The following is a 25,956-nucleotide window of genomic DNA, read 5'->3' as shown; positions in this document are numbered from 1 at the left end:
GAGACTTGCGATCGTGCATCGTGGGTTCGTATTCCGGTGTACAATTTTATAAAAGTCACGCTTTGCTTATATAGGATTTCTACTGCCCACAAACAAATTTTCAAAATATAGGTAGCTGCGTACTCTGCTTACCATAACACCACACTGCGATCACCAACCTGCATACCAAACGCGCCGATTATAGTACATCCCCCCATAGATAGCTTCAATGAAGCCCTTTGCCTTGCAGTGGGTCATCTATGGGTGACCTGGTCACCCAATGTGCATCATTTGTCTTCCTATACGTATATGTGAATGTTAAAACATTCCTGAAAACCAACAAGGCTTAACTAATTGATTTATTTTACTGTTTTCTCTGTTCCTTTTAATTCTTTTACGAAATGTTAAGACTAATACACACAACATAATTCATAATATTTTTCCATTTACATAATCAACAATAATATAATGTTATAAATAAATTAATATCACTTATGAAATCGCTGACCGAAAACCTCATGACATTGCACTTACTCTGTCCGTCTTTCTGTCGCATAACATTACCAAAGATTTTTATTAAAAGAACTGTTGCCGCGTTCATAGACACGATTGCAAATTATTTACATTCGTAAATACATCTAAAACTACTAATAAATCTACCTAACCGGATCTCAAACCAATGTATTCATAATAAATAAATATACCGAAACATCAAAACAAGGTTCGATGCATACAACCTCCGTCGATCCCTCGTCAAAATAATCCAGCGGGGACGACCGTTGACCCCGCCGTGATGCCTTACACACCCGCCGAAGTTTCCTGATACCGCGAATTTACAAAATATACTTTACCATACCATTCGGCTACTCATAATGTTCATACACAGGGCGATTGGTTTGAGTGTTAAACCTTTAAATGGGTAAATATATAGGTCATTTGCTGATAATTAGTGTAGGGTTTACACTATCCAAAAATTAATGGTTTCAAAAATAATAAACAACTTAATGATATTATATAGTACAGTGTTTCCAAAAATCGCATTAATAGATATTAAAATGAATATTTTTTTTACTATGCATTTTTTACTGAAGAATTTGAAGTTTTTGATTTGGTAGAACCAGATGTTATTGGTCTGTTGTTTTCTTGAAGAAAAAATGTTTATTACATTTCAGTGCGATCATTTATACACGGTGATTGAAAATAGGTGCAAAAGCGCTAAAGCTTTTTGGTGACAAATGAGCATTCACTCGTCTAAAGCACAACATCTATAATCAATCAACCTGTAAATCCTTGCAACCAGTGCTTCGATCTCACAGCACCGAAGTCTGCACATACGCTCCGTGATAACACAAGAGAGTGAAATTTTTATAAAATTGTATTCTTCTAGTCTAGATAACACACTATATTTTCTCAACTTGACTTTGGCTTGGTTCTTGTGCTAATAGAATTTCCTGAACTCTTGATCGTATAATTATAGGCATAACATCACCTACATAGGCATTACAGTGACCACATATTAATGTCATGGAAAAAATTGCAGAAGTGCCTCATTTGGTAGAAACTAGTTTTTTTTTATTTTAAACTCTCTTATATTGCCAACCTTCACCTTAAAACAGCGGGCGTGCAAAACTACCCTGAGAGGAGCTCATAACTAACGAGGCTTTTTGGGGTCGCTTTAACAACATCTTTAACGTAGTAGTAGAGCGATTCATTCCCAAGCTTTATAATCACTTAAAATCCTTAATTAATTTTTTTGTGTTTTTATTTAATGAACCTTTTAAATATACTACAAGATAATTTAGAGACATTACGTGGGAGTAATTTATTGAAGCCTAATATATCGGTTTCTAAAACACTCATAAGACCTGAATCGGAATATGCTATGTAAGTTTGGATCCCTATTTACCGAAAGTAAGAATGGATCAATTAAAATCAGTTCAAATAAAGTTCCTTCGGTCTTTCAATTATAAATGCTTTTGGGTAAATTTTATTTTTATAACTTATATAACAGGCATTTACTATTAAATACTTTGTTCCTTTATAAGATCTACAGAAAGAACACTTGTTTGTAAACGTCTAACTAATCAGTTTATCCACGTAATCCAAGTATAATAGAAACGTATTCGTGACATCAAATGTTCGCTCTTACGGTATTATGGTAGCGTATAAACATCTCTCAAATAGTAGTATAATAAAAGTAATGTAAATAACAATAAATATATTTAAAAAACTTTTAAGTTAAACGGTTTTTTGATACCCATATTGTGGTGGTTGTGGAAAAATATGTACCTAGTCCGCCATATTGGAACGGCGTCCATCTAGAATTTTAAATTTTGACATAATCATCGTGTTTTACTAGTGTAGCCCTTTCATTTGATACCCATATTGAGGGGGTTAAGGAAAAATATGTAATCCACCATTTTGTATCGGCGGCCATCTTAGATTTATAATGTTATTGATTTTATTATATTGTATTGTCATCTAAATTAAATGTGTGTACCAAATTTCAGATCAATCTGACAACGGGAAGGTGCTTAAATTTCAATTTCTAATATTGATCCAAATAAATTCCGTACGGGTCGAACTAAATAAAACCGTTTAAAAATAAATTTAAAGCGTCTGTGATAAACAATAATCTGTGGTAATTAATGTAAAAACTGTGATCTAGGAATGTAAATAAAGGAAGGAAGAAGATGCAAAATAGAAGACCTGCAAGTAAAGAATTACAGATCGTGTGAAGCGTAAATATAGACTGAAAATAAAATAAAAACTGAAAAACTCATTTTACTCTAATTAGTAAGGTGAGTTCCCACGCGTGGGAGAGGGAAGAAAGGCCCCCAAAAGCAGAGCTTGTTGAAAAGCATGGTCGCCTCTCTGACAGACTTATTCATTACACACTTAAATAAATTTTTAAAAATGTTGTTCTTCATCTGTAATTAATAATTAAAAATTTTAATTAAATTCTCGTCTGCCTTTAAATACTTGTAAAATTTATCTGTATTTCGTTAAATTTTGTAACCGGTCTGTTTTTGTATGTTATATTACGTTCTAGCATTTTTTAATATTAATTAGAAGGTAACAGTGCTGATTGTGTAATAATTTTTCTTATTGTTGATATAAACCTAATTTACTTACACAATAATTTTAATTATCCTAATAAAATATAAAAAGGTATAATAATTACTTTTGGTGTTAACCTTGTATAGGTCACTAGTTGTATTAAATTTATCAATATTATTGAGCATATAGAAATCCGTATTTATTGCATTTGCAACGGGTTACATTATAAGTAACAAGCAAGCACATCAGCCCGTCTAGCGGTCGACGTCCTATACTTTTTTACAGGAGTATCGAATGAAACTGAAAGAGTTGAGTGATGGGAACTCTGTGTTAAAAATTTCCGCGCATACAAAAAAGAGACATTTTCAAATAATTAGTTTTGGCTGAAACAACAGCGAGTAAGTGTGTAAGGAGAGGCTTAGCGGAAAAACTAAAATTTAATTTTGCTAGCAGTTCAGGATAATCAAAATGATTGTTTTACACATCATACAAAAACAAAATATCTTTTAACTGTCGCCTATCTTCTAGTGTGTATATTATATGATAATGACAAGACTCCTCTGATGTAAATTATACAATTTTCCATTGTAATTAAGAAACTTAATAAATTTAATTTGAACAGTTGCTAATGAAAAAACAGGGGTCGCTTTATTGTTGAATTTGTCGAATAGAAAGAAACGCACAGATAAAGTACGACATCATAATAAACAGCAGCGTTAGTGGCAATAAATGTAAATGTATATATCGCTTCGTAAGCGTTGCGGGCTCGCAAATCAACCGCCATTGTGTTCGAGACCAATGGCTAACTTCAGTTTTATTTTTTGTGCAGCTCGTTGTACTGTAAATAGTTTCTAAAGTAATTGAACTGGAGTATTCAGCTGCCGGCATAATGCCAGTCGCTTTTGTTGCGCTTTGATCCAGAACAACGACGCGGCCCGGACTCGGTTTGCGCGCCCATTTGCGTCATCAATCGTTCTTAAGGCGTGTGCACACGGCATGCGAACCTATAGTTCGCTATCTTTAGTCCTAACTAATGTTAATAAAAAAATTGTCTTCGTCATACTAGATATAAGCATTAGTGAAGTTTCTTCAGCTTCATCCTTTCCTAACGCTACTGATATTAGAAGTTGTAGTAACGTTATTAGCCAGGCAACAACAACCAACCAAGTCGGGTTTTGATCCCTTTGAGTGCCCTTAAATTAAGCGGATATTATGTACAAGTGGCCGCCCAAGTCAAGGTCCCATCATAGAGGTCCTTAAGCCATGAAGAATAAGCCGATCTTAGAGCTCGGCGGCTTCCGGATCCGGCATAATTGTACTGCGTAGCGGTAAGAGCCGACGCTTCTTCGGGATCTTGCGCGGCTAGACTAGGCACGCTCTGCGGCATGACGTCACAAGCCTCGATCTTTCTGCAAATTCCATAACAAGTTTTACTTAAGGTTTGTTAGTAAAGGATTTGTATTTAATACAATTTATATCAGCAGCTTAATACGTAAAGTTATTACTGTAGCTGTTTTGTGTAATCTACAGGTAAGTCATGCCGGCATGCAGTCTCCTATAAAATTTGATTAGACTAGCCCCGACACTGTAGAATGCCAAGGCAAATCATCAACTATAAACACTTCGTTATATTCAAGAAAACTCCCACTTATTTCTAGCTCCCGAACCAAGACCCTTGTGTACTAATGAATAGTAATTTCTTAGAACGCTGCTTTTTTATATGCATTATTAATTAGGAGAACTCAATTTAATTCTAGTTTTGATCAAGTTCTCTTCTTATTTCTCTTACTGCGCACAAGTCATCGCTATAAATGTTTCAAACTGAAATCATTTAATTTTACTTATAAATATTTTATTGTAAGGCCTGCAGATCTTTTGTACCACGATTCGAGCTATTTTAACCCCAAACATTTTAATAATATATAAAGAAGTAAATCATTAAAAAAAATAAAACCTAATTCTGTTCCGAAAATTCTCAAACGCAGCGCTTATGCGCCGTGTCAGCAGTCAAACGATTAAGAGAGGACGACGTTGCAGGCTCCTTCGATCGAACTAGAGTTTCGGTGTGGCTTTGTTAGTCCGCGAGAGTAGTGCAGGGATGATTCCATTTTTATAACTTATCATAGAAAAAAGTGATTTTAATTTTCAATAAAAAAAAAAAACAATTTATGTTTATGTGCGTTCTTGCGAGAATTGTTTAGCAGTCGAACGGTTGAATAAACTCGTCAAAAGTTCGGCAGTTTATTTTGTTCCGCGCACAACTCCCGACTCCTTCCCAGTGTTTTTCGATAAACTTCATTTACTCTCTCGTTTTTTCGGTATTTTGTTCAAAAAGTTTTATTGACTTACGTTTACTTCTAAAGTTGATTGTTCCGTATTATGAATACAAGAATTGTTTTTATGGCCAAGTATCGATGGTCATAAACAGCTTCCCCGCGTTCCAGGTGGCAAATTGCCCTTAAACTAGTCCAAACCAGTCCTAACCTTACAGTTTATTCAGCTCAAGACCTCCCTCGGGTACTAGAGTTTAGACCACAAAGTAGAATAAAGGAACGAAAGTATTTTATTATTAGCTGCCTAAACTGAACCGCAACCGACTGGAAGGAACGCCTAAAAAAGGAGGTCTGGTCATGAAGAACCCTCGAGGTTAGGAAGAAGAAAAGTTTTACTTATTAGAGAAAGACAACCAACATTAGCCCACTACTATGTGTTTCAAGTCCTGCGATTAATTTGTGAAACTAAAGTAAAATCGAAAATGAGAACATTGACGACTGCACGAAGGTTACATATCCTCTATAACCATAAGAGATGTATTTAAGAGGTTTCACTAATAGCCGCATATGTAGAAATTAACTCAATTATATCTAAAATGTAAACTGCTGCGCTTGTGCCAAAGGTCACAGAACTACATTGTGCGAATGCAGACGATTGTATTTTTGTACGTTATATATGCAGGAAGAATGCACTTATTCTCTGCAAATAACTTTGGTTATTCGAAAGTCCTATCCTGGCACTACCTGACGATGTCCTTAACAAATAAATACGAACTAACCGTCCCGTTGTGAGCGTCACAAGTGCACACTAAGCGCTAAAAGATCAATGCACCGCGACTGCACGCTTGGAAACCTATGAACACTTGAATTGGCTTACAAGAGTAATCTTATGAAATACGCACTGCTACCACTACCGACCTCTGTAATATAATAGTTAAACTAGTATTACACCCCATCTAGTGACTTTTATCAAAAACTATTTGTATAAAACCCATGCCAACAAAATATTAATTTCAGTGCCAAAAAATTCCATTAGATGGCGCAAATACAAAAATATTACACAACGTTTGCACATTTGATCGACAATGCAAAATAAGGCATCATCTATTTTTTGGCTCTAGGAGTCGAGGGTGGTTCTCTATCCTAACTGAAATGAAACTGTTGTGTGAAGTAAAAAGCATGGATATTCATATAGAAAACTACTACAGAATAATTTAATTGACAAAAATATATGATGAAGGTAGCGTAATGTTTTAAAACTTAACATATGTGAGACTTTATTGTTTAAGGGGCAGATGTGAGTATAATTAGGGGTGCATAGAAAGTCAGCTCAGTTCAATTAAGCCGCGAAGATTGCACAATTTGATTTAACTGCCACAACCCACAGTACACTTTGTGTTACTTGGAAAATATTTTATTTTCATCAATTTATTTATTATTTTCTATCAATTTCTACGTTAATTAACATTGTCGTCTTGTTTATATATTAACTTAGTTCATTCGAGGGAAAACTGCAATGTATCTTTATATACCTGCGGGAATATTATCATAAAGGGTTTCCCGGACACCGTGTTCTGTTGCGCTTTATGTAATCGAAGTACGTCGTCTGTCAGCGACCATTGTTTTGCCTTCGCTCTTTGCTCCTTAATAGTCTCGAAATGTTGTTATACAAAATTTGAAAACTTTTTCCGAACAATAGAAAACGCAACGACACAAAAGGGTACTTATTTTCTAAAATTTAATTAATTTGAAATGTGCACACAACAAAATGTGTATTGAATTTAGATATAAAAAATTGACACAGATAGTTCATTAAAATTTTATGACTGGTAGTGGAATCACTGCTCGGTATTTATTTTAAATGATGTTTAATTAATTGTAATTGGTGTTTGGATTTCACGAATTTTATGCTGGAATAATTTTTCACACGTGTACGTTATGTTTATTTTAAAGAAACAATGACTTACGCAATATAAATTTAAATATGAAAATAATAAGACTATCAATTGGAGTCAAAAAGAATCGCTCAAAGAGCCGCATGTGACTCGCGTGCTGCAGGTTGACCACCCCTGGTGTATATTTTTAACGTCATAAGGATTAACAACGGTAGTTCTTCTGTGTATATACTGCCTAGATGTCTTACTCTGCAGCCAAACACGTCCGCACAAGAATTACTCGGTTGTCAGGCCGCCGTAATTTACTTTACTACGCATCCGTGACAAATTACATCTTAAGTTAGCAGAAACTGGGTGCTGTGTACATTTTTCTAATGTCAAAGTCACCGCTGCATTGTTATGTATCATACGACATTTATATATAAGAAACAATCACTTTAAGTCGGTTCACACTTTAAATAGGCGCATAAGCTACCTCAAGGAGAAAATAAATAAAACAAATAATGTCCGTTTACAAGTTTATTTATAAGAGAATAAATTAATGGGTGAAGTTAAGGTTAATGACATGGCAGTAAATGAAGCGGATGTAACGACCCATGGCGTGGGGGGGCCGGGCGAGGCGGTATGGGGTGACCGTACTGCACCGTTGGATACAGGTTCCCATACCCTTCTTTGAACTTATCACATTCGTTTACTGCCTGCGGTTTGGAACACACAAGATTCGTACAGAGTTAATACAAAATATTAGCCAGAAGTAGATTAATAGGTCGTTCGCGTTAAGAAATCAAGGTTTAATCATCATTGTCTGCCGGTCTAGATACACTAATGAGAAATTCTAGAGACACAGTAACCAATTAGTATTTCTAACGCGATATATCTAATTACTTGTTTAGTATTCTTAACGCAAACGAACTATATTTCTGCGACCAAAGGCCGTCCACATATTAAATTTATTTTAAAAATAATCATTACGATAAAGCTCAATGACTACAATATTCACAGAGGCCGCATTAAACTAAAATATAGAACGTAACAACTTTTGGATATAACAATTTTTAAATATTTTCCTAAATAATGCAAATCACATTTTTTTAAATACTTAATGAGTAGTACTATACTTCAAACATATGTTCATAACTCGATAAATTAAAATTCTTGACATTTTTTTCATTAAGAGTTGTATTAGAAAAGCTTCGCTCTAAAGCTTCGTTTCCAATCGACGCGTAACTTATTTGGGCGCTGTAACGAGAGGCTGCGCTAAGATGGGTGGCCACGTAAAGATACTACGCTTTGCGTACATAGCTCTAGAAACGAACTTCCATCTTTATATAACTAACATATTTATACTACTATAGTACTACAAGAATCCAACCGTTGTATGTTGGAAGCATTACTGTAGAAATTAAAGGTTTAATCAAATTGGTTCGTTCAAACTAACGTATAAAGGAATACATGAAATTTATAGCATATGCTCTGCACAACCATGACAAAGGCTGTGTAGTTTACACTTACAACTTTTTATAATTTAGCATTGTAATGTAAAATTTCCATCGGGCATAATCATAAGCCTGCACGAATTATTTAGACTAGACGTACAGCTAATGCGAACTGGTCACAAGGCAGCTTCGAAATTTCCGCTACAGAATATGACACAAAAGCGCTTAAATATAAATACAATACATACCATACATATATATCTCTATAGTACATATTTTTACACGCCCTAAACTCATATCACATGATTTCATTACGTAAGAGAATTGCCAAAGCGACTGTTGTTGCCCATTGGCAAATACAGCTTTACAGTTTGTAGGTTTCAGAGCGTTAAAGACGCTTGGCGTAAACCTTTTTTACAATAACCAAGATCAAGGGTTACCTCTGAAATGCAGACGTTGACGCTCTCAGGTCATTTAGGTAGACACCTAGTTGAGTTACTGGGCCACTCGAGACGCGCTTGCCATTCAAGGGAGCCTCACAGCGTCGTTCCTTACGGTAGCTTCACCAGCGCCACGGTTTTCACGGCAGTGCGAAACCAGCAGCAAATATATATCATCGACTTAAAATCTGTATACGCATCTATCGATTCTCTTAAAACACTGCAAAATTAACTGGCCACGACAACAAGCTCTATAAGTTACATCAGAGGCCTGATCCCAGAATAAGCCGTACGAAAAAAAAACACCTGCTTGCCTGATTTCTCTGTACTCTGTGTCCTGGGGGCAGTGCTGAGGATAAAGAAACCGATGTGATGAAATGCGTGAGGGTTATGGTATCGACAAGAAGGCCATCAATATAGAAAATCCTTTGGATAGAGCGACTAGTATTAACTAGTTCGGAGCTATCAACGTTACCGTAGAAAATGTTTGTTCTTTTATTGATAGAGTAAAATAATAATCTTGGATGTAGTCGCTAGGCAGCCACAAAATTGCAACACTATTTTAAGTAAATTTTAAATAAGTATTGCGCATTTTTTTTTCGTAAGATCCCGATAGATGGCATTAATAATATTTTGCGGCGCGTGATTTTGATAGCGCGTAAAAGTCGTCGGGATCGCATTGTAAAATCACGTTCTTGTTGAAAATTGATTATTGTTAAAAAGTAGTTGTTGAATGTCAATAAAAATTTGTAAGTCTTGTCGTTGAAGGCATAAACAATGAACCGAGGACTAAAGAGAATTGTCACTTGAAAAATCGTTGTAAGGCTGTAAGTCGCATATGAGAAGATTCCTCGAACTTGTTTGTGATTGGGATATGAGTAATTGCCGACGCTATGTTAGTGGTGTCAGAGCTGCTGGCAGTCATTATCATCATCACCTATACGCCTTGAATTTTCGGACCGGCGGATTCGGCCCGCATCTATGGTCTTCCAATGGCTTTAACAAGGTGTCTGTCCATCTTAATGCCGACAGTGACATCAGCAGACGCTTTATAACACCACAAAGGCTATTTCTTTGACAAATTAATTTTCATTATTTTGTTATAAATATAAAATAACTTAACATATAACACTGTATATGTTTACAAAGGTCTAACTTAAAGAACTTCAAATTAATTTGGTTCAGTTTTGTCAAACGTGTTAATTGTATTTATTAACTTTTAAATTAAAAATCTAACACCTCTATGTTTTGTAATCGACTTGGTCGAATAACACTCGTAATATTATTTAATTAACTTACGATAAATAACCTCAGTTTGCTATTTCGTCCAATTAATTTTCGTGTAACAATAACACCTTCATGTAAGTTACATAGATTTTCGCATAGATGGCGCAGATGCTTAATTAGCATAATTATGTCGTGGTGTTGAGATGCACATATGTTACATGACTTGATTTTCTTATAAGGAATATAAATGAATTTTTTCGCACTGCCTAAACTGTGGTATTCTTCGGGTACTTGGGAATCTTCTAAACACCGTAACAAACCTTTCAAGCGATACTACAGTAGCTCTTAACATAAAATTCCGAATACTACAGCACCAATAGTTAGCTACGTAACCGGCACTAACGCTCGCGGACCCGCGCTGGTGACCACCCACCATCAGCACGGGACGTACCATCTTTAATTTAATTCCACAGTGACGTAATTACAAATTCTAAAGCGATTACAAATTAATCCATCAACCGTCACACGTTCTTATAAATCTGTTTTACAAATGCGATATCTACACAAGACAGCGTCTAGGGAGTTATTTAGATAATCACGAGCGAACATAAACACTTTTCTATTAAAATTCAATTGTCATTAAGCTTAGTCTGTAGATTGCATCACACACTTTCACGATGAACTTGCACTTGCAATAACTGGCCCTCGGCAACTTGAAGAAAACAAAACAGACACCATGCTCTGTTGTGCCAACTTGTTTGATATCGTTCGAATGCCACCGCAGAAACACTGTCAGCAGTAAGCTGCGATGGCCACCGCATCTTGAAGGCGGACGCGAAGACATATACCAAAAGCTGTTAACTTGTTGCTGAGTTAGGTTTTATTTGATGGTCACTCTAGGAGCCTGTGTCAGTGGCAACCTGCGATGGCTAACAAATCTTGAAGGCGGTCAAGAAGATAATATCGCAGTAAGGTATCACCCAGCATTTGATTTTGGATCCATTCAATAGTCGCCGCAGGAGCTCAGTCATCAGTAACCTGCGTCCAGATGGGCGCGCTACACGTCGAGCGGGGCGCGGTGAGAGTGCGTGGACGCGGGGTGAGGTGCGGGGTGGGGCGGGGAGCGAGGCGTGGGCGCCAGGCGCTCCAGCGGCTCGAGGTCTGCGCGCGGCGGACGCGGTGCCCGGGGCAGCCGCAGCGGTACCGGCAGCAGCTCTGGCATCACGCTGTGGTGCGTCACCAGCGCCGACAGCGACCCGAACTCCTTCGTGAAACCCTGAAACACACGCACAAACATTCACACTGAAACTAATTTCATTTATTTACTCTTTATATCCTTTGTCGACATTAATTAATAGCGACAGCAATGAATTTATTGGCAAAATATTGTCGATAGTTCTCCCAGCTTCCTCTTTACAACTGTAACACCTATCGACGTAAAGTAGAGTCAAAAATAAAAAGGATTTAAAAAGTAAATAAATAATTAGTTTACGATCAATAAGAGTTCTTGCAAGGCATGTTCAGAAAGCTTTTATCTGGATTTAAGTTGAAATAACTAATTTTAGAAATCATTTTGATTCTTATTTCTATTAAATAAACTGTTATGGTACACGACGTATACCAGCTATCGTTACATAGTAGAAATGAATTTGGATGGTGCATGAGCCGAAGTTCATAGTCGCGTACCTTGATCTTGTATCCCTTGGGCGTGCGCAGTATGAGGTAGTGCGCAATGCCGTTATGCGCAAAATCGCGAGGCACTCGCAGCGACAGCGCCAGGCAGCCGTGCTGCGTGGTCGACGCGCGCACCAGGAACGCGCCCACCGCCTGCGCGCCCAGCACCTCCAGTGCAATCTGCAAAAGCCATAAACATACACTTTCAAAGTTGTCCAAAAAGGAAAGCTCACTACTGAGGATTGTGGCCTTTTCCGAAATGCCTGATATTTGGTTGAGTCGTATTATATTTATCATATATGCCACAGGACATCCTTGAGAAAATACTCATGCTGGGTTCCAATTTCCTTCCAAGCCAGACGTTCGTGACGAGGTTTAGTCACTTATATCAGGCTTAGATAAGACAAATACAAAATCAGAGAAGTTGGTGGAAACATGAGATCATTTCTTTACTCAAGGATGAGAACTTCTTCCCGTAAAGATTCTTCGATTTTAAAATGGACAGAGTCTTTAAGGGAGTATGATATCTAGAATGGTTAAAACCCTTAACCAGGAGAGACTAGCAGAGAAAATTGGTAATAGAAAACAAATCTCAAAAGTTTACTTCCGCTTATAGACGGTCAGATTTAGACTTGTGTATATAACAGGAAAAGATGAATAGGTTTTCATCATCATCATGCCAGCCAATGAACGCCCCTTGCTGGTCAAAGGTTTGATCAAAAGGTCGCAACGATGACTGGTCCTGCACTGCAGGGACCAAATGCACCGTCCGTCAACAGTTTAGTCGAGCAACTTTCCGACCTACGTCGATGATCATGGTTCTTCTGTGGATCTCCTCTCCATGTTATTGGTATTCGTGGGACGTAATTTAATGGTTTTATGGACTAGCCTTATTGTGGATATAGATGAAAGATCTAGATATATGAAATACCTCTCTAGGGATGCCTTGTTGGAACCAGGGCGCATGGCGCAGCTCGGGCTCGGGTCGCGCTGTGGTCGCGCCGCCCGGTGCCGCGCCGCACGACGACGCGCCCGACGACGACGAAGCCCCGCCGCTGCCCGTCGCTGGGCTGCAACACCAGTACCGCAACATAATACAGTGCATTTTCTGTCAGTTTCTAGAACTATCTCTTTTTGTGCACACAAATTCTGGCTAAACGATTCTTAAGTCAGAAAATAACAACGTTTACATTTGACTATTTACTTTGTAAATATTTACACATATAGTAACTGTAATAAAAGATTTCCGTGTGGTATACACGGAAACCTTTCAAAGAAAGTTGGAATGCGCAGACTAGAGTAAAAAAAATATTGTAAATATTCAATCTAAGGAAAAAGAAATATTTCAATAATAAGGGCGGAAAATCTTTTCGTGGAAAACAATTTTCTGAGGAAATTACAAAACTAAAAACCGAAGAGAAATTTGAACTGACAATGAGAACGAAAATAACTCTTCTATTTTATTAATGGCACGGAGCCGGAACATTTGACTCGGATACTGCTCCTCACGACGTCTGCTGTTACCTGACATGAAGGTTTAGTTCGCGGTAATGGTACCTGTGGACGAGGTTGTTGCATTTCCTAAAGTCGAGGTCCGCGTGCGCGGGAGGGTAGGGGGGAGGGGGCGGGTCGCGGGCGGCCTCCCGCGCGCGGGCCTCCGCCTCCGACGCTTCGTTAATGTAGCCCCCGTTGAGGCTCAGCGGCGCGTTGACGGGGCTGCAAGTGTGCGAGACACGTGTACTGCGGTCGTGCGGTTAAACTCTCTACCCCAGATCTCGATTCAGAACGTCTCGATTCCCAGTGAGCAAGAGATGTAGTAGAATATGTAATGGAAAGGACTTTCTCTAATTAAGACCTTTTTGACTGGCCCTGATGATCCCAGCCGTCAGGACATATTAACGAGTATATCTGCTTACGGTAGGCTTGCCTCTACCGTATCTGACACGGGTACTCATTTAAGGCCAATGCCAATGCAAGAAAGCACTACCCGACTCTGCAAAATGGTAATGGAGTTGCAAGGCTCAATCACTTTCCGCACGTCACAAATAATGCACTAATGATTCAATCGTCGCCCGAAACTCCAGATAAGCTGGTTCTCACGATGCCCGGATATGATGCCGGAGTTGTTGAACTCTCCTTCTTATTGTCACTTCTCAATTCCAATCACAAGATCTTGTCTAAACTACAAGCTGTGGTGTAGTATTTGGATAGTCAGAAAGTACTCACGTGGTGGGGGTGTCGGTGACTAGAGGCGTGGAGTCGTCGTCGGAGGGCTGCAGCAGCGTGAGGCCGCGCGCCAGGCGGCGCATGAGCGGCGGCCGCTCGCCGAGCCGCTCGCCGAGCCGGTCGCCGAGCCGCCGGTAGCAGCTCAGTTCGGTTGGTGACGACTCCTCCGAGCTGCTGGGGCTCCCCTCCGGCGCCAAGTTCGAACCGCCCATGGTGTCGCATTGCGCCGTCGACCTTCGGATGGAGAAACAAATTGCATTGAATTTAGGATTTAAGTTATTGTTTATGGCATATAACATTGGGAATTATCAAGTATTTTTCAAGGACAGTCCTTTGTTCCATTTTGTCTGTGAAAAAAATTAAATGTACCTTACTTGTATTTCTGTCATAATTCTATGTAGTTGTTAAAAAGTTTTCATATTAGGCTTCTCTGCACATTATCAAAAAAGTTAGAGGCTCCACCGGTCAAACGGAACGATGTAGAGTAATGCTTAGCATCTCAACGATAAACTAAGTTATTGAGCTAGCTCTTATCCTGCAAACTGGTAATGACAGATGACAGAGGAAGGATCGTGGAGTGGAAGCCGACTGTACTACAGGATGAAAAGGTCTAGGGCGACGTCGTTTCTGATGATAGGCCATCAGTACGATCGTCAAAGGTGGATGGGTAAGAAGAACAGAGAAGCTGGTAAAATTCTTAGTATAGATGTGAGTAAGCAGACGAGTTAACAGGAACAAAAATCAATGCATAAATTCTACATCCAGTAGCTGACTAGGATAGCAGTGGAACGTATGAGGTGAAGTATGAATGTCCTTCATAGCGAGAGTAAAGAAGCGCATAGAGTGGAGGGTATTGGAGAGATTTTGTGTTCAGCAGTGGACGACGACAGCCAATAAGGGTTGAGGCATCGGAGAAACTTTTTTCTGTCAATGGATAAGAAAAACCGAGACGTTGGAAAAGGTATTCAGCAGTAGACAGAGACCGCAGAGGAGCGTACAGGGTGGAAGACACTTGAGATATCTTAAGTCATTGAGGACAGCATGGGAACGTATTGATCCAGCAATCGAGCGGTGGATGAGAAAAGCAGACAGTCGGAAAAGGGTGACAATATTGTAAAAGGCCTATGTCCAACAGTGGATGAATGTAAGGTGATTATGAGGAACCGGCGGCGCACCTGGTGTCCAGGCAGTGCGGGTAGTGGTGCGCAAGGCCAGGCAGCGAGTCGGGTGCGCGCGCGCAGCTCCCGCCGCTTAGCTCCTTGCTCTGCAAACACACCACAACTCTCAGCATCCATTGGCTCCAGCTGCTGACGTAGCCATAGGCTGTTCCGGTGTTCTATGTACTACTGTTACATTAAGGACGTACTGACAAAGAGGACATACATCGCTAGCTATTTTAGGGTCCTAGTGTCACGAGGCAGGTCAGTCCAACCAGGATACTTTACATCAGCTTCCAGTAGCATAATTCTAACCCATAGAACAGATTGTACATTGTTTCAAATCAGAAATCTGATAAAGTCAGATTTAATCTGTTTGTTGCAATGTATAGTTGCAATAATTTGCCGTCTCTTTTCAATTAAAATAACAATTAAATCGATTTATACAATTACTTCCAGATACGGATGTTAATTCAATGAATTTTCTGTTAGTGAAGGTCGGCAGAGCGGTACAGGGCGGTGTTGGTGACCGTTCTGCGGTAAAAATAGCCGTCCGGGCCCCGCGAGGCCACACTTGTGGTTACCTTCCCCGGCAAATGTACTTTTTTTATTTAATTTCAAGGTTGTGTATTTCAATTTTAAACATGTGATTGTAAAGTACAGCGAAATGTTTAATTAAATGTGTATATTATCCTATATTATTAAACGAAGTGTCGCTTCGCATGTCATGTAGGAATACAAAGAAACTGAACGTTCATTTTTATGTCGCCAAAAATTAACAAAAAATTCATTTTTGTTTAAGGTAACAAAGTTTTAAAACTACGCGAACTCAGAAGCGGAAACGAGAAATTTGAAAACAAATGAACCTCGCCGATTTGTTTCGACACATGGTCTTGAAAAAGTGTTTTAGGAATTTATTGTAGTCAACATGACCTAAATCAAGCAATTTATATTATATTAATATAATAATAATAATAATAATAAATCTTTAATTCAGACCATATTTTCAGTCCATATTTATGTTAGTACAATATTCTTACACTATGTTAGTTGTTTACAAACATACAAACATACAGAACAGCACATGGGTTAGTAATAAGATAAACTTAGCCTATGTTAGTATTAAAATTAAGTATAAAAGAAAACTTACATACTAAATACACCTACGCTTATTGGCGAGTGTATGTGCACCATTCCAGCAGGCCCAGAGAGGGCTGTCTAACTTATACGCCAATGTGCTGAGGAGGGTGTTAGTGCTCTCCACCGCCCGTCTCATCATCGACGCTACACGCTTGCGGATGATCGCGTAGAAGTCGTCCACCCTCGCCTCCGCAAACATGGCAGATGCACTACAGTAGCGCGGCTTGCCCAGCACCGCCCTCAGCACATTGTTGTACTGCACGCGAAGGGCTCTGACGGTCCGCTGCTTATAGTCCGCCCACAGACTGCACGTGTAAAAAGTCTGACAGTATGCTCTAAACAGTGACAACTTTACCTGTTTATTACATCGCGCAAATCTGCGAGCCAACATATTGCCCCGGACCGACAACGCCCGCCGTTCCCTCTCTATGTCGCCGTCGTCCTTGAGGTGCTCGTCAACTATGTGCCCGAGGTACCTGAACTCAGCCACCTGTTTCAGGGGGGATCCACAAAGCATGAAAGTAGGTTTAAAGTTCGAAGGTTTATTATTCCCCCTAAAAACAAGGATCTCGCTCTTTTTCGCGTTGTAGCTGAGTCCATTCACCCCGGCATACTCCTCACATATTTTTAACAGTTTCGTTCGGAGGCCACTGACTGAGGGGCTCAGCAGGACCATGTCATCAGCATAGCTGATGTTGTTTATAAAAACTCCATCAATCGAGCATCCGACACCCGCCCTACTGAGCCTCTCTATCAGCTGGTTGACGTAGAGGTTGAAAAGCCTCGGCGACGTCAGCCCTCCCTGCCTTATTAGGTTGTTCTCTCGGCTTAATTCAACGATTTGTTCAAAATAGGCCGGAAGACTGTGACGAGCGTCAGTTTCAACGCGTGACGTTGACAGTACGCGGGCAGAGCTGAACTGACGACCGGCCCGTTCGGTGTGTGTCTTCCTCACTCGGACAGAGTTGTCACTATTATATGAGACTACGGCCATTAGAACAATAATAATGCGATATTACAGACTATTGGCATGTATGTGAAACCAAATATATTTTTTTTTCAGGAAATCAATAACCAAAATATTTGGTTAAATTTAACGTATCTACTTTAACATTATCATATCAGCTGACAGACTCCTAATGCAAGGCATTGGCCAAGCCCAAACATCGTCATGGTGACGGGTCTTGAGGAACCTGGAGCGGTCCTAGCCATGTCATCTATGGGCTCGTACCTCCTAACTTCTTCTTCTCCGCCGATGGATGCCCAAGGCAAGGGATAGGCCTGTCCCAAAAATCCGGTCCTGCTCTACCCACATCCAGTGACTGTTCGCAACCTTAACTATTTCGTCGGTCCACTTAGTGGGGGGCTTCCCTACGCCACGCCTACCAGCTCGTGGTCGCCACTCGAGAACTGCCACTCCAGACAAGCAATTTTTCGAGCTACGTCGGTGATTTTGATTCTTGGTGATTTTGGAGATCTCCACATTTCTGATTCAATCTCGCAGCGAAACTCTAAGCTCTCCCCATTGCTCTCTGTGTGACCTCAAGCCTTCTTATGAGGCCTGTCGTAAGCGACCGCGTCTCGGATCCGTATGTCTTCGCCGACATAACATATTGGCCAAAAACCTTCGTTTTCATACATTTCAGTATTTTGGACGAGATAGAGGTTTCGAAGCTTCTTCTTACTTAACTATTATAATCGGAAGGTAATTTTGTTTTTAGTACCACAATAAAATATATAGCACTCTATCACGCACGGGCTCTTTACTCGCCGCTTCAGGAATTTCAGAATTTCTTACGGCAAGCTTTAGACTGGATCGGTTTCATTGTAACTGAACATATATAGGTAGTAATATTTTCTTAAAGAAGTTAGTTTTTTAATTTAACAAACAATTATAACAAGATGTATTTTCTTCGATATTCAAGAAATACGAATGAATATATACGAGTACTTTACCAGGTCCGAACTCCTTTGTTAGTCGCTGTGGTACAGAAAATGAACATCGCCAACTCCGCTATTTATATTTCCTGAGCCCATTCAGCGCAGCGCAGCGAGGCGCGAACACCAGACGCATTGTCGGACAAATGAACAGGTTTTTTTGTATTAACTGTGTATGTTTTTGCGTTGAAAAAAAAACACAAAATCATCGGTTTTTACACCGCCGTATACTATATGTATATACAACTTTAATTGTTCCGACAGACTTCGTACTATCAAAACCAAACATAGATTGCTCGTAGATCTCCAATAGGACTAGTTGGTTGGGACCTGTACTTAGCGTCTTCCGAGGATCAAATGAAGGCCGTCTACCTACCTTGTGGGCGGATGTTCTACGTGAGGCTTGTAGTCTCCACTCTAAAGCCTTAAGGCAACGGTCTTCCGTACTGAGCGCTATATGGACTGCCCGCTACTTTTTTTCGTGAACGGATTTCCTTATTTATGATTCAAGCATCCCAAGCACCCTGGGCACTTGAGCAACTGTAGCTTTGCCAATGTGGTTCAACTAGATAAAGCAAATATATAGTAAAACTAATTTCATCGTCATCACTTTATTTATGTAAGTAATGTCATTTTCGTGTCAACAGACGGACCGCTTGATTGTTACGTATTTATAAATGGCGTCAAGTAATATACGACCACATAAAAATATAAGTTTTATATTTTGTACATTGCAGTAATAATGTCATTATACATTCATTGTAATATTTTATAACACACGATATTTTTTCACAGATAAATATTACAGTTTATTAGTAACATTATTAATGTATAGTTTATATAAATAATATTACAGTTTAATAACATAAGTAACCTTTTTGTGTTTTATTTACGTCAAATGTTCAACAGATTTTTTCGAAAAATATGAGATGTTTATTTCACTATTTCTTTCGCAACTTTTAGATTTATGTGTTTAAAATATGTTTTTGGTTTTGAGTTGAGCAACATTTGTCGGCACATTTTATATATATATATATATATATATATGAAGAGCCGGTCTGTCGCGCACTTTCCCCGGGCGCGGTGCAAGGAAAGTTAACGGTCTCACTGACTTTTTAAAGAGGAATCTGTGCCGAGGCGCAACGTTTATTGTAACCCTGCTGCGCTCGCTGGCAGCCGGCAGTTCAAACAAACAAACATAAAAACACTCGGTGCACACACACACAAGCAATCAGACATTTTGAAACCAATAGAGGTCTCTAAAAGTTCTTTAAAAGCTCGAAAACTTCGATGAAATAATTAAACAGTGTTTTGTCGAAAAGCACACAGTAATTGACTTAAATGTTTGTGTAAATCATTAGAATATGGACACTAAGGAGCTATTATTTACACTTTACATTCTAACGGAGTTCTGTTCTCACTGTGGAAAGCTTTTAAGATCGTGAATCAAGCGTCTACATTGCCCCCGAGGGCGAACAACCCGCCCGGGATCCGTGTCAGCGGAAAAAAATTAGGGGTCCCTGTTAACGGGGGTCAATGGCTGTGAATCGCATTGGAGGTCGTTTGATTCGGGGTTTAGATTAACAGAACACGATTGCATCAATTTCCTAACTAGCACTTTTTAAATAATGAATATGTATATAAATGAAAAGCTATCCAAAATATCGACTATACAAGGCCCGTCTGTAGCTTTCACATGAGCGCATATGCATTGAGGAGTGGAGACTATATCTAGTGCTATGACTAAACCGTAAGGATCAAGTGTAAGCGCTGTGATTTATTATACAGGACTATTAATTACAGAAGTAAAAGCTTCAAGGGGTTGAATACATAGTCTATTTTCAGCAAAAAGCTTTAAATCTTTTACACCTATTTTCAATCCCACTGTATAAAGAGTTCACTATAAAACATGTCACATAATATTATATTTAATCGGAATTCGACAATCCAATCACTTCTGGTAGTTCAAAGTCTGCAGGGACAAATAGTAAACTATTATTATTTTTAATATGTAGTAGTCATTATTTTAAAAAACGTATGTTCTTGGTATATTACTGAGTCATGTTTTATTTCTGAATGCATTGCTATTAGGATATGGTGAACCATACATTAGTTGACAGCAAATGACCTATGCGTTCTCCATATTAAAACTTTAACAATTATAACCAACATATATATATATATATATATACGTAAAGTTTTATGTTAGCAATAGTCGGTGTGCCTCAATTTGTAAACTAACAAACAGCCTGCATGTGAATAAATATACACCGCCATTCCGTTGCGTTATTTTTTCATATTGAAAGAAGTATTTCATACAATAATAAGTGGACCAATTATTTATTCGGTCATTTGCAAGCCAGTAATGGCAAATGACTACGCAAACAACTTGACATCACAACCCAGGGTCCACCTCTGCGTTGAGTTGACATAACCTCTGAGCCCCGGGGGATCCCCGCCGCACGCCTGGTACGGAGTGAGGGCTTTTAGCGCGACATACATTTATATTTTTGCAAGAGAAACTAATTAAATTACAACATATATGTTTCAAAAGGAGCTGAAAAAAAGAACCATAGCGCGAAACGCACTCGAAAATTTTAAACTAATTTATTAGTGTTTTGTAGATACTGTTTGTGAAGAAAAGGTTTTAAGGTTAGTTTTGATTATATAGAATAGTTAACACTTTACATGAAGTAATGAGAACATATACCTAGAGCTCTTGAAATAACAATTGCTAGCAGTCGTACTAAAACAAAGGACAAAAGAAGTATTGTGTTCCTGTAGTATGTTTTAGTTGTGCGCTTTTAATAGAGCATCGAAGGGGTCGGTGGACATCTCCCGTCATCCATTCCGCACTGAAACACTTTGCAAGCACAGATCCAGGTGCGAATTCGTGAGACACCATATTTAATTTGTCCATCACAAAGCTAGGTTCACTCTACCCTGACAACAAGTATCACTATATCAACTGTCAACGTTATGCAAACTAACGTGTCCAAAGAATTTAAAAATTTGAAAGTTTGATTTCTAAGAGACGCGTTCGAGGTATTAATGAGCGAAGATAGTGCATCGTTCAGAGATCACCGCAATATTTCGCTTTAACATCACATCGTTCTTTCACCGTCGACATTTTATAAATATACTGGGTGATTGTTAATACATAAATGTAAAATTTGTAAAGACTTGAATTTTCTCAGCTAAATACTTTTGCACCTATATCCGATTACTCTGGAACATGTTACATTATTTTTTTCTATTAAAACGCGACAAGCCAATATCTTTTGGTGGTGTGTTGAAATAGATAGTATATCAATTTAAATATTACGTTATAAATTATATCTGAAATTATTGATTTTTGTACAGGGTGCATCGTACATTAATTCACAGCAAACGTGCTATACCCTTACTTTACTTAAAGCTTCATACCTTCAACTAAACATCCTGTATACAAGTTAATTCATTGCGTAACGCGTCGCACGCTGCTGTTAGATAAAGTGTTAAAAACGTGCGTCCGTGACAGCGACGGCCCGCGCCGGACGAGAGCTCAGATTACTTAAAGTGTTATGGTTTGTCAGCAAATGGAAACATCACGCCACCGATACGCACTGTGGCAGTTGTATAATTATAATGGACTCTAAAAAGCAAAGATTAAAGTTGAAATTTAAGTATAATAATCAATTGATGTAGTCAATAATATAGTTGTTTGTGATTAGAGCTAAAGTGCGTAGGCGCCGCGCTTATCGCTTCAAGCGCTTCGTAACCGCTTTGGATTAGTCGGAATTTTTAATTGTCCACAGGTATTCGTTTAAATATTTAAAAAACTTTGACGACGCGAGGGCATTTACCCATCATCATCAACTTTTTCAATGAACATCCACAGCTGGACGTGGGCCTCCTCAATAAGACTGATCGGATGTGGCCTACATCCAGCGTCATTTCACGATATTTGACAAAGTCAGCTTGCCAGGTGGTGGTGGTAGTCTGGTCTCCACTCTAGTGGTCTGCCATCTGTAATCCAACTTGCCATTCCGCTGGACTGTATCTTATTTTCGTTTCTCTACGGATCTCCTCTTTTTGAAATAATGCCGTTGATAAATCCTGATCATAACTCTCTCTGTGGCAATTTGAGCGACTGTAAGCTTTTGAATAAAGCTCAGAGTGAGTGACCATGTTTCAGTGTCATATGTTATTCGAAGATTTTCATTTTAAGGCACTTAGAGATTTAAGACGAGAAGAAGACATTCACCCAACTTCAGTATGAAATGCATTTTCAATTATTTTGCGGTCCTATCTTTGCACGCTAATTACACTTATTTATGTATCTATATATAAGATGACAGCAAGCTATCGCTTGCTTGTGCCACGTTCATTACCACATGCTTTTAATGAGAGACAAAATACAGAATCCAATGCAACTGCACGACTCTATACGTTCGTTAGCTGGAAACAAGAGACATGTCCTCAAATATAGATGTTCCACAGGAAGGAGTAACCTTTACAAAACTGACTAAATTTCACATTCACAATTAATATTGTTAATCTCGCATTTAAGTGTCACGACTTTACTCTCTAGTAATATTGGTACGAACGGTTGATTTAATAGAATTTCGCAGCAAACTGTTTACGATTTTTTTGTAGAATGGTGGAAAGAACTGTACCCGACTTTTGAGAAAAATTACCCAGTGAACTATAAGTTAATTTTAAGTAGAGCTACGCAGAAGCTTTTAAGTTGTTTTAGTTAAATGGACAGCGAACTATCAAGTATTTTAGTAGAATTGTGCAGCATCCTGTTAATTACTTTCTAGTAGTAGTCCGGCTCAAGATATTAAAAATCTTTTAGTAGACTTGTGCAGCGCACAGCTAATTCACTTTTAGCAGAAGTTCGAAGTGCATATTTAAGTTACTTTAGTTAGACTTGCGAAGCACATTTAAACCACTTTCGATATAAATGCGAAAACTTTTTTTGTCGAAAATTTAAAACGCATTTATAAAACGTTTATCATTACAAAGAGCTCGACAGTCATGAATATTCAGTGCAAACGCGCCTCGCAAGCGCCTCGCAAACTCTCGAGATCGTTCTAGATCTGTTCCGAAAGGAAAAAACGAACGTTGAACACTGGCGCGCAATTACAAGTGAACCGGAAGTGCATACAGTCGCCGCTGAGAGGCTCCGCAGCGGAGAACAAAGGAAGTAGGCCGCGTGCAGCGGGCGCCACTCCGAATCTGTGCGAATATACTGGAATGTTCTAGACCACCGCCTCTTAAACTGGGGTCCGTGCAGCCATTGCCGGGGTCCGCGAGTGAAAACATTTTGACATTCACTTATCAGCTGTAACGCAACAATGCTAAGTTAATAAGATCTCAATGATATGATTTTTTAGTATGATTATTACAAATATATGTAATATCATTGATCGAGCGCAAAGCTGAGCTTGAAATAAAAGTTTCAAAAAGAGTTGACTTGAGAGTGGTTATATAAAAACACATTTTCTCCAGGAGGTAGTCTGCTGACTGTGGAAGTTAGAAAACCTGCGCTCTAGACTTCGTCACGAGACCGCGCCAGAACAGAGAGCTATGGACGTGTTTCAGTTGAGAGCCAGTGAAATACCCCACGAACAATGAGTAGTGTGACTGGCAAAAGTAATTATTTTTTACTTTATTTATATTATTATTCACAAAGGAATGTTAATAGCGGTCACTTGTAAACATTACGAAAAGAATGATACGTGAACCCAATCGAGTAGAAACCATAACAATGTTTCCTAACCTTTTTTTGCCATATACCCAAAATAAAATTTTATGCCCCTTCCTATGTACGGTTCTTTGCGACGTAGAAGGGGGAAGACGACGAAAGCCCACCACGATTAAATTTTCAAGAAAACCTAATAATGTTAGTTATCAGTAAGAGAAAAACTGATATATAGCAACTTCCGCTATGTAGCAGTAGTCGTGCAATTAATGCCAAACACCTAGTTACTAATCGGTGTAACATTACTCCTGAGGATGCCCCGTGGAGGGGTGAAACGTGTCTGAAATTCGCATTGTTTGCCGCATGCGTTTTTATCAGAGGGCTGGCAGGCGGTGTGCTTTATTGCACGACTACTGCTACATAGCGGAAGTAGCTATATATTAGTCCTTTTCTTACTTAGGATGGACTTCAGTTAAGTAATGCCTAAATCTATTAAATAAATGAAAGTAATCGTAGCTATTTGTTAGAAAGCAAATTAAATTAAATATGAGATTTCTGTTTATACTTTGGCGCTTGTGTGCGATATCGATATAGCATTGCCTCTATTTCATACAGGGTAAGTAATATTTATGAACATTATAGAGTGGGTTCTGTCACATTTATGCCGTCATACATTCTTATGAAGCCGAAGCTGCGATTTGAAAAGCAAAGCGAAAGCTTTTTATTCGTCGCAGAGCGCGGAGGGCCGGGGCGCCGGCGACCGCCATTATTCTTCGCGGAGGCCCAAATATAAACACGAAATCCTTGTTTATTTAAGCGTTGCGCGCAGTGGGGCTCGCGTGCTCGGCGCCGGTATCGGGACGGAGCGTCCGCATAAATCTATAGAAATAAACTGTGGCCGCCCCACGCGATCTACAATAGATAATTATGCAGACTACGCATTCCCCTTTTGACTTCCCCCGTACACGCGCAGAAGTTAACTAAGGAAACGTAACTAACTGCTGGGAAATTTTTAAAGTGCGACCGGTTTTTTTTTGGCTTGACATTTACTGCTGCCAAATGACTTCCAGAGTGTAGAGACAGCCACTGCCGGGATCGCTACATACTGTATCATCAGATAGGTAGGCAGTAGATCGCTTAGGTGGACCCCATATAGGGTAACTAGATTCAAGGCCCCCTCGAGGGATTTCGGCGTGGGATGTCACTCAATACCCGTTGAACACTTCTACTCAAAGGGCGCACAAGAGAGCCGAACTTCGACTTGATCGGTTGCTTTTACCTTACATTACTACCATACCGGAAATTTAGCGAATATATGATATATTTTAAAAAGTAGATTATAGTTGAGAATTAAATAACATATACAGGTATCCCTGTATCCCCGTCCATGCAAGCACTCCTTGGCTTACCGCGCGGGCAGTCCATCGCCGATACAATATTTATGAAGCCGCAGTGCGGGTTCCCTGACAACAGGCTCGGGATTTCCCCGCCGTGTCAAAACTATTTACAATTCATTTTGCCGCAAGGTCACCGAGACTATTATATAAAGTCCCACATACGCAATAGTACTGCGATGTACTCGGTGAGCACTTTATGATCTTTGGATTAAAAGAGTGCACGAAATCGATATCTATTTCATGTGGCAAGATCTAGACACCCACTACAAGGCATAGGCCTCCCCTAGAGACCGCAAGACCGGTCCAACGACTTCCCGCGGTCTTGACTATGTCATCGGACCACCTATTGCAATATAGTTAGAAAAAAAAATTTAACCTTCCGCATGGTTGAGTTTCGTAAAAAACTACACATATAATAACACGTA

The 25,956-nt window shown here is 39.2% G+C and overlaps 1 protein-coding gene across 1 annotated transcript in view; it reads right to left on the bottom strand.

Annotated features, from left to right (window-relative positions):
• Positions 1-10,064: 10,064 nt before the first annotated feature.
• Positions 10,065-25,956, bottom strand: part of LOC137931796 (EGFR adapter protein-like) — a 33,420-nt gene continuing 17,528 nt past the window's right edge. Inside the window, exons 3-8 of the mRNA XM_068775307.1 lie at positions 15,386-15,474; positions 14,211-14,444; positions 13,542-13,700; positions 12,916-13,054; positions 11,997-12,164; positions 10,065-11,586 (exon numbers count right to left, since the gene is read on the bottom strand). Of these exons, the coding sequence (XP_068631408.1) occupies positions 11,368-11,586; positions 11,997-12,164; positions 12,916-13,054; positions 13,542-13,700; positions 14,211-14,444; positions 15,386-15,474 (1,008 nt within the window). The 3' untranslated portion in view covers positions 10,065-11,367. The remainder of the gene's footprint in view (positions 11,587-11,996; positions 12,165-12,915; positions 13,055-13,541; positions 13,701-14,210; positions 14,445-15,385; positions 15,475-25,956) is intronic.

Source organism: Battus philenor, unplaced genomic scaffold (assembly GCF_028537555.1).
Source record: "Battus philenor isolate CCGP_79_NKW_IND1 unplaced genomic scaffold, ilBatPhil1.0.hap1 SCAF_8, whole genome shotgun sequence".
In the NCBI taxonomy this organism is placed as follows: domain Eukaryota; kingdom Metazoa; phylum Arthropoda; class Insecta; order Lepidoptera; family Papilionidae; genus Battus; species Battus philenor.
The sequence above is the reverse complement of the archived record's forward strand: the minus strand, read 5'-3'. Positions and strand labels throughout refer to the sequence as shown.